Source organism: Salvelinus sp. IW2-2015, linkage group LG5 (genome assembly GCF_002910315.2).
Source record: "Salvelinus sp. IW2-2015 linkage group LG5, ASM291031v2, whole genome shotgun sequence".
NCBI classification, from domain to species: Eukaryota; Metazoa; Chordata; class Actinopteri; order Salmoniformes; family Salmonidae; genus Salvelinus; species Salvelinus sp. IW2-2015.
Genome location: NC_036844.1, coordinates 23245771 through 23255611, shown reverse-complemented (window position 1 = coordinate 23255611; position 9841 = coordinate 23245771). Strand labels below are relative to the sequence as shown.

The 9841-nt window shown below is 42.1% G+C and overlaps 1 protein-coding gene across 1 annotated transcript in view; it reads right to left on the bottom strand.

The window, feature by feature from the left end:
* Window positions 1-5879, bottom strand: part of LOC111964535 (retinoic acid receptor RXR-alpha-A) — a 153131-nt gene extending 147252 nt beyond the window's left edge. Inside the window, exon 1 of the mRNA XM_070443480.1 lies at window positions 5588-5879. Coding sequence (XP_070299581.1) covers window positions 5588-5615 — 28 coding nt within the window. The 5' untranslated portion in view covers window positions 5616-5879. The remainder of the gene's footprint in view (window positions 1-5587) is intronic.
* Window positions 5880-9841: the final 3962 nt, after the last annotated feature.

Here is a 9841-nt window from a genome sequence, read left to right as displayed (position 1 = left end):
GAGAGAGAGAGAAGAGAGAGAGCGAGAGAGGAGAGACAGAGAGAGAGAGGAGAGAGAGAAGAGGAGAGAGAGAGAGAGAGAGAGAGAGAGAGAGAGAGAGAGAGAGGAGAGGAGAGAGAGAGGGCGAGAGAAAGAGAGAGAGAAGAGACCGAGAGGACGTGAGAGAGGAAGACGAGCAGAGAGAGCAGAGATGAGAGAGAGAAGAGAGATGAAGAAGAGAGGAGAGAAGACGAGAAGACGGAGAAGAGAGAAGAGGAAAGAGAAAGGAAGAAGAAGAGAATACATAGGGAGAGCAATGTGTCTGATTCTCTCTTTTTTCCTTCTGTAAAAACAGGCCTCTGCTTTTCTTCCCCTTGGCTTTAACAGACCTGGCCTCTGGCGAGGGGCCAACCCCGACGCTGCTCAAGCTGCATGCGCCACTCAAAGGAGCCATTGTAGCAGTGAATGAAGCCTTTTTCAAATTATCATCCTGAAAAATTCCACACAAAATTATTGCTGAGTAAATATTTTTGAACTTTTTTCTCAATCTTTCTTTCCCTCCACCACTTCCGCTCTCTTTCCTCTCATTTTTTGTTTTAGCTTCTTTTCCAAAACCAGGGCTTGAAGGGAGTCTGCCAAGGACAATGTGTTAAAACACGGGGTCATAGTGTGGTGCCGAATTGGCATTTCCGCACTCTCTCTCTCTCTCTCTCTCTCTCTCTCTCTCTCTGTCTCTCTGTCTCTGTCTCTGTCTCTCTGTCTCTCTCTCTCTCTCAGTATAAAGCAGTGGGATCTCTGGCTAGGAGGGCAGAGCGACCTTCCTCTCTGGGTGAATTATGAGTGTGATCTGTTCAAATCCCCACAGAGACTGTTTCCGCTTCAAAAGAGCGGCTGTACGCATCCTGAATACTCTCAGTCCCACAGAACTGAACCGACACCTTCTCACACTCACTCAGCCTGCAAAACAAACAGAACAGGCCCTGAAGTGCAGGAATAGGAATATTCTATAGGAATAATCTGTAGGAATAAATTGTCAGCTAATGTAGAGGAAAGCACATTTTGAAACCGGTCAATGCAAAACAAATGTTCAGCAGTGCAGCAGGAACGAAGCGGTCTTAGAATGGTGAAAGATGAAAAAAGCTGGTAAAAAATATTGAATGCCCGAAGCAAAACTCCTCCAATGATAAAGCAAGCAGGAGGTAGAGGTCAAGGTTTGAGGTTCAAAGTTCAGTGCAGCCCTTATCAATACAGCTCTCCTGCTACCTACACAGCTCAAAACACAAATAATGAATGAGTGTTTGAGCGATTGCCATCTCTGTTTAAAGCCCCACCAGCAGCAGTTTGTGATCAGTATTGTTATGAGACCAGAAACAGGCTGGGACTGGTGTGATACAGCATATGATCATCAGCATTGATGTGCACAGATTTTCTCTCCCAGAGTCAGAGAGGTATTTTAAAATTGCCAGCAGAGCAGAACATTAATGCTTAATGTACAGCAGCACAGATATTCTATGAAAAGTGGCAGTCTAGACTTCAAGGCACTTAACTTTCAGTTTAAAAAAAATATACAAATTAATTTGCAGCTGCGCTCATAATTATATTTCAATTTTTTCTCTCTCTTGTACATTTGGTTCTGATGCCAGCAGGGAGGGAGGTAGCTGGAGGGGACGGCACAGTTCTTTGATTTGAAGGAGTATGAGGCTGGGGGGGGGGTGTGGGAGAGAGTGTAGGAGAAAGAGCGAAGAGTGTCACTTTAAGCCATTAACTTTCGCTATAAACTCTCCAATAAAATGACAGCTGACGCCCCTTCAAAAGGATAGCAAACTGGACGGTTGTAAAAGCCAAACTGGCCAAGGCGCTTTGGGCCAAGCCGTCCCTCTCCCAGCAGACACACACCCACTCCTGGTATTACCTTTTGTCCTGAATTTTACTGCAGGAGGAAGCAGCCTCCTTCCTCACCCTGTTCCACTTCTGCCTCTACCCCCCCCCCCCCCCCCCCCCACCCATGAAATCTCACTTTTCTCTCAACGACCATGAACTTCATGTTGAAGACGAGGGTGGGGGGGTTACTTCTGTTCCTGAATAGGCTACCCCTAACAAACACCAACACAATAAAGTAATTCCTGGACTTGTAGAGTACTAGGAATAACATAACAATTCGATAACAGGTGCGGGACACACTTAGAAAAGCAGCTCATCAATAAGGCCCATACCAGACTTGTTGCATACTACTAGTATTCTTTAGATTTAGAGGAATAAAGTCAGGGTGAGTGTAACACCAAGGCATGCCACGTGGCATCCACCAGAAGGTCTCTGTCAATCTGGTTCATCAAATAGAAAATGATAGTTAACAATCCTTAGAGCAGGGATTCATCAGCTAGAATCAGCCTCGGACCATTATTTCTTGAGCGGATGGTCAGGGGCGGAACTATTACAAATAATTTGTAGTCTGCAAATTGACCGCAAGAGGCCCAAGCAGATTGAATTTGACTAAACATTTGTTTTGCTCTAAAACTTGGGGGGGGCAAATAATCCCATGGCAGCCAGTTTGGAAACCCTGCTAGGATTCATCTATATCTTTTCTCACCATCACACAATCACCATCTTGTCATGCTACAAAGCAATACTTGTTATTTACATTCGTTAGTTCCATTAAATCACAATTCAACATAAACCATGTGAAGCTACAGACAATTCCTGACCTCAACTGTGTCCACGCCATTGAACGTGTACAACCTCATGTTACATATGATACATTAGTATATGAGCAGTTTCCTCATTATCTCTCGTCATAGATACATAGTACATCTCAGTTATTAAGGATTGCTCTAATAGAGCAGACAGGCTATTAAGCCGTATCCTTTCTCTGTTTTATAATACACAAAGTCATAATACAAACCATTCTCCCAAAATCCATCCTTAGTGGCAAAGACACTCTACATTCAGACATAGTTTCTTGGCTCATTGTGATAGCCACGCTCAATTCCTTTGACAAAATGAAGACTTGTCTGTTTTCAATGTCACCGCTCTTCTCCAGCTTTACATGAGAGAGGAGAAAAACAGAAAAAACATGCTCCAGCGGCTAGCTAGCACTAGCAGAAATACTGTGCAAAGCAGGATGTAATCATCACAGCAACAATCATCCATGACTGTAAAATACTCCTAGCTGTCATTTTAACAGTGGATGTTTGAATTCCTAATGCAGCACAACTCTAGATAATTACTAGACGCAGCTATCAGGTTGGTGGTGTCCTTGAAGTGCGCAATTAACAATCAGAGCTTAGAGTGAGTTTGGGAAAGTTGTATATAAACCGAGTTAAGGGCCGACAATCAAAGAACTGACGAAAATGCATGCTGTACAGCATGTTGAAACAGTTAGAGTGATAAAACCTCGGCTGTACTAAAGAACATAGAGAGATAGCTGATTAATAAACACTGCAACTATAACTGCTATTACACTTTATTACAACCACACAGCTCCATCATGCTGGGTCTGTTATATTTTGGAAAATCTAACCGTAATTGATTTAATAAGAGACACGGAAAATACAGTAGGCCTGTAAATGCAACTAGTTGTCATATGTGAAAGTTGGATGGTGATATGTTGAGATGTATGTCTGATAAGTCATATAAAGGCCTGTGTGGTCACAGTGCCAGTGATCAGGTGTGTAATTAGATAGAGATATCCCAGAAGTCCTGTGCCTCTCATCTGTGCATATTGGCGGTGGCGGCGGCGGCTGATGATGTGTCAAGGTGTAACATGAGGCGCCCTGAAAGACCTGCAGACACAATAACATGGCTGCCTAAAGCTCTCAGCTATGTCTCTGGGTATGCTACATGGGACAAGTTGTGCTCTATACGATCACCAGACCATACAGTAGCTGAGATATTAGATGAATTCTACACCAATAAATGTGTAGTGTGTGTGTGTGTGTGTGTGTGTGTGTGTGTGTGTGTGTGTGTTTAAGGGACTTAAAATACGTTTAAGAGACTTAAAATACCTATAAATCCACATTCTAAGTTGAAATAATATAAGTTATAAGTTGTTTTCTCATATAGTTTAGGACAAAAAGATACTAGGCCTAGACTATATATTGCTAATTACTACTACATGAAAATAATGCTAATTAAAATCATTTTCATCATCATTTTCATCATCATAATTGAGTGCTGTAATGAAAACGGGTACAGTGCTGAAGCAATACAATCAATTAACATAATTCTGAACTGCAAAAGAAAATGGGTTATGTGAAAAACAACTTAACAACGAATGACCAAAAATGGCCTTTCATACCCATGCTCTTAACATGTTGTAGCCATAAGACGGATAACACTCAGCATTATCAATAGAATAAAAAACATATTGTATACATTTCAATATAGTGTACATTTCCACACATCTACATTTATAATCATTACTTAATTGCTTTAAAAGAGTCAACTTTTTATCGAATAAAATAAATCAAATTGGGCTTGTTATTGATAAGCAATAAGTGCAAAATGGCTTTTAATTTCCGCAACAACATGAGTCTAAACACCAAATCATTCCAACGCCCAGTATCAACTTTCTGAGTTCTCTCGTGCTCGAGTTGGACCCTCACCCTCTTATCGTTCGAACCCCTACTCATACACGACTTCAAAACATTGGGTGGAAACAAAAATACAAACCGGGCCAATAAATTGGGTTTGCGACGAATACATGGCATATATTCAATTGCGCAAGGCTACATTGTCTAGCACGCTTGCCTCTTCAAACAAATACCTATAGTAAACGTCGGCCTATTGCCTACATTTGTATTCTCTGGCTGGTATTTACTCAAGGAGTGTGCAGTCCATTTTGAACACTTTCAGTGGCAGGCTATTGTAGCCTATTGTATCGACTCCATTGCGCGTAGACTAATGTACTTACTGTAAAAACTGTATACTGGTAGTCTACCATGAACAACAGTTCGCTACCAAAGGTAGGCTATGGAGGTTTTTACGTATATAATAAACTATTTCCCAAGTGCATATGCAATGCAATTTAGTCAGGTTTGTTTCCCTGCCGGGTAAATGTAGATTTTCAAATAGCCTACCATACAATTTTGCATTATAGCCTCCTTAGATTAAATTAAATTAGCTGGAAGTGCCATAAAAATGCTAATCGACAATAGTTTGCAGAATACTCAGATATTAAATCTACTGAAAGAGAGAGTAGGCTATAATTTTCCTGAATGAGATGTCACCCTAATCAATCGAATGTCATCAGCTCTGATAGGAGTGTGGTACACGGCAGAGTAGCAGCCGCTTATATTTAACAAGCCTGGCGCGACTCAAGTTTCTCTCTCTTTTCAGTGAAACATAGGCTACGCTGAGAAAATGTTTTGATATTTACAAACAAGAAGTCTATGTGTCTTTCCATATATTGCGCATAACGTAACCTAAACATTATTATAATTTTACATGAACGCAATTAGGCTTGCCTACTCATTTCTGACGCTTCAAAATGCAGTGCATAAATGACACCATTGATCGTCAGCATTGCGTGAGTCTAAACGTTGTAACATTGTAATCTCAAATACCCATATTGCAATAATATATATATTTTTAAAATTGATTAAAAACTTACCCAATGACATGAAAGGTTTGGTTTCCATGTCTGGTGGGTTAGCTCATGCCAGCTGACACGACCGTGTGTGAGTTTTCAGGCGGGGATTGATGGCGTTATACTAAAAGGCTGGAAAGATGGCTCCAGGGCAGTAAAAGTGACAGTCTTTCAAAAGCGATGTTCGATAGAGTAAAAATGCACCTATAGTTTCTAGTTCTGTTAGCTCACTCCTTGCGCTCCCTCTCTTGGGCTAGGTTTAGAACTCCAACTACTGGATCCGCACTGCAATAGGGACCCACGTGAGGGGGACTCGCACCAACGCAAGCAAACCGCAACGACACACGAGAAAGGGGGAGTGTAAAAGGAGTCCCTTGTAGGACTTTTAGTTTTGGAAGCCAACGTGTGAAACGTGTTAAATTAAGTAGGCCTAACCTCATATAGCTGTCAGTTTAGCATCGGTCCATAAAAAACTGAATTGCTAGCCGGTATGAAACCAAGCTCTCCAAGATAGTATTTACTCACAACTTGGCATCTCAAATAACTTTGAATTCAGTCAAGGGGAGAGTAATTGAAGTGGCAATTTTCTTACTCCTTCTGTAGTGTCTTAATAGATGGGTTGAAGCTAGCATTCATCAAGTGGATTCGCACATTTGCCTTGTTAATAGATGGGTTGAAGCTAGCATTCCTCAAGTGGATTCGCACATTTGCCTTGTTAATAGATGGGTTGGAAGGTAGCATTCCTCAAGTGGATTCGCACATTTGCCTTGTTAATAGATGGGTTGAAGCTAGCATCTCAAGTGGAATTCGCACATTTGCCTTGTTAATAGAGGGTTGAAGCTAGCATTCCTCAAGTGGCTTCGCACATTTGCCTGTTAATAGTTGGGTTGAAGCTAGCATCTCAAGTGGATTCACACATTTGCCTTGTTAATAGATGGGTTGAAGGGTAGCATTCCTCAAGTGGATTCACACATTTGCCTTGTTAATAGATGGGTTGAAGCTAGCATTCCTCAAGTGGATTCACACATTTGCCTTGTGAATAGATGGGTTGAAACTAGCATTCCTCAAGTGGATTCACACATTTCCCTTGCATACACCTATTGTAGGCTATAATCCAGTCAAATCAAGGCAGTGGCACGGCCATAAACATCCATAATAGGCCTATTGAAAATGAGTACATTTGTCATATTTTAAGTATAATGACTCTCAAAGGGAGCAACTATAACTAAAGATGAAGTAATACATAGAATGACAGGGCTTGAAGAAATGGTGAAATGGGGTTACAGTAAGTGTTATTTTCCCACAACCTACTCTGACTGTCTTTCCACATCCACTGGCATCAACAGCGTTCATGAGCCATCCGCATGGCATATAAAAATCTATGTATTTATTGCAGATGCATAAAAGTTGAGGCACACTTGCACAGGCCCGGAGCTACCTATAGAGCAGCATGATTTACATAACTCCCATTGCATTAGAGCACAGAGAAGTAGGTAATTTGTTCGTCATTGTTCCCCAGCTATGCTGTTTTGGGAATGACAGCATCCTATCCCTCACCACATATGCTGCACACGTGGAATAACCATGGATTTATATACATTTCACAAGAGTGAAAAATACATTTTCACTTGAGATTACATTTCACCCAGAGAATTGTTGGAGGCAGTTTTGGCAGCAGAATACTATAGCAGAGCAGCACTCTGTTTTCCCCCCTTCAAGTCCCTCCTGCCCAATATAGGAAAGGAACATTGTATCTGTATGAAGTCCTGAAGCCATCCTCTAGGCCTGTGTGGAGAGGGCTCCTCATCTCATTGAGTATTGAAGGTGTTCACCACATTTGTACGGAGGCGAGATACATAATTAATGCAATGCATGGCACTTTAAAGATCAAAGCCAGTTGTGCAATAAACCAAAAGCAAGTGTGACTGAGCAACAATTCAAGGTGTGTGTGTGTTTGTGTGTGTGTTTGTGTGTGTGTGTGTGGTGCCTGAATGTGTGAGGCAAGAAGGGAGTAATGGGAGAGTTCATGCATACCATGTTACACTTTCTATAGACTGAAGTGTTTTTTGTTTCTTTTGCATGGACAATGTGTAATGTACAGTATATACAGTGCATTCTGAAAGTATTCAGACCCCTTGACTTTGTCCACATTTTGTTACGTTACAGCCTTATTCTAAAATTGATTAAATCGTTTTTTCCCTCGTCAATCAACACACAACACCCCATAATGACAAAGCAAAAACAGGTTTTTAGAAATGTTTGCAAATGTAATACAATAAAAAATAAAAAAACTGAAATATCACATTAACATAAGTATTCAGTCCCCTTACTCAGTACTTTGTTGAAGCACCTTTGGCAGCATTTCAAGCTCTGTCTGGTTGGATGGGGAGCATTGCTTCTCAACTATTTTCAGGTCTCTCCAGAGATGTTCGATCGGGTTCATGTCCGGGCTCTGGCTGGGCCACTCAAGGACATTCAGAGACTTGTCACAATGCCACTCCTGCGTTGTCTTGGCTGTGTGCTTATGGTCGTTGTCCTGTTGGAAGGTGAACCTTCACTCCAGTCTGAGGTCCTGAGCGCTCTGGAGCAGGTTTTCATCAAGGATCTGTCTGTACTTTGCGTCGTTCATCTTTCCCTCGATCCTTACTAGTCTCCCAGTCCCTGCCGCTGAAAAACATTACCACAGCATGATGCTGCCACCATGCTTCACAGTAGGGATGGTGCCAGGTTTACTCTATACGTGACGCTTGGCATTCAGGCCAAAGAGTTCAATCTTGGTTTCATCAGACCAGAGAATCTTGTTTCTCATGGTCTGTGAGTCTTTAGGTGCCTTTAGGCAAACTCCAAGCAGGCTGTCATGTGCCTTTTACTGAAGAGTGGCTTCCATCTGGTCACTCTACCATAAAGGCCTGATTGGTGGAGTGCTGCAGAGATGGTTGTCCTCCTGGAAGATTCTCCCATCTCCACGGAGGAACTCTAGAGCTCTGGCAGAGTGACCATCGGGTTCTTGGACACCTCCCTGACCTTTTCCCCTGATTGCTCAGTTTGGCCGGGCGGTCAGCTCTAGGAAGAGTCTTGGTGGTTCCTGTAACGAACGTCGTCGGGAGAAGGAGAGGAGGACCAAGGTGCAGCGTGGTAAGTGTTCAACAAAACAACAAAAACGACAAACGAACAGTCCTGTAAGGTGACGAAAAACACTAAACAGAAAATAACCACCCACAAACAAAAGTGGGAAAACAGGCTACCTAAGTATGGCTCTCAATCAGAGACAACGATAGACAGCTGCCTCTGATGGAGAACCATACCAGGCCAAACACATAGAAATAGAAAACCTAGACCTACAACATAGAATACCCACCCACATCACACCCTGACCAAACTAAAAATAGAAACATACAAAGCAATCTACGGTCAGGGCGTGACAGTTCCAAACTTCTTCCATTTAAGAATGATGGAGGCCACTGTGTTCTTGGGGAACTTCAATGCTGTGCCTCGACACAATCCTGTCTCGGAGCTCTACGGACAATTCCTTTGACCTCGTGGCTTGGTTTTTGCTCTGACATGCACTGTCAACTATAAAGACAGGTGTGTGCCTTTCCAAATCATGTCCAATCAATTTAATTTACCACAGGTGGACTCCAATAAAGTTGTAGAAACATCTCAAGGATGATCGATGGAAACAGGATACACCTGAGCTCAACTTCGAGTATCATTTCAAAGGGTTTGAATACCACTGTAAATAATGAATTTCTGTTTTTGTCATTATGGGGTATTGTGTGTAAATTGCTGAGGATTTAAAAACAAAACCAATTTTAGAATAAGGCTGTAACGTAACTTAATGTGGAAAAAGTCAAGGGGTCTGAATACTTTCTGAAGGCACTGTACATGTCTTTGTAGCTATAGCTGTGTATTCCCTTCAGATGTAGTTCTGATTTACACTTTTAGCAGCTTTAGAGTTAGGATTGGTGAGCCACACCTATTTAAACCCACACAAAGTGGTTTTGGTGTCCCCCATCCCCCATAGTTTTTTAACATGGCATTGTGGGAGGTCAAATACTTGTGAACTTGTTGGGAGTAGATTCTCTCCAGGCTCCGGAAAAGATCTCTGACCTCGTTACATTTCTGAAATCATTCTTCGCTCAACGCACTTCCTGTTCAAGCCCATACACATAGGAGCTCCACCAATCAGAGAGAATGTTAGGGAGTCACATGTCAACACAACATAGGGGTAGAGAACCTGGACCAGAGAGGGAGAAGGTGAGAGAGAGCGAGAGAGAG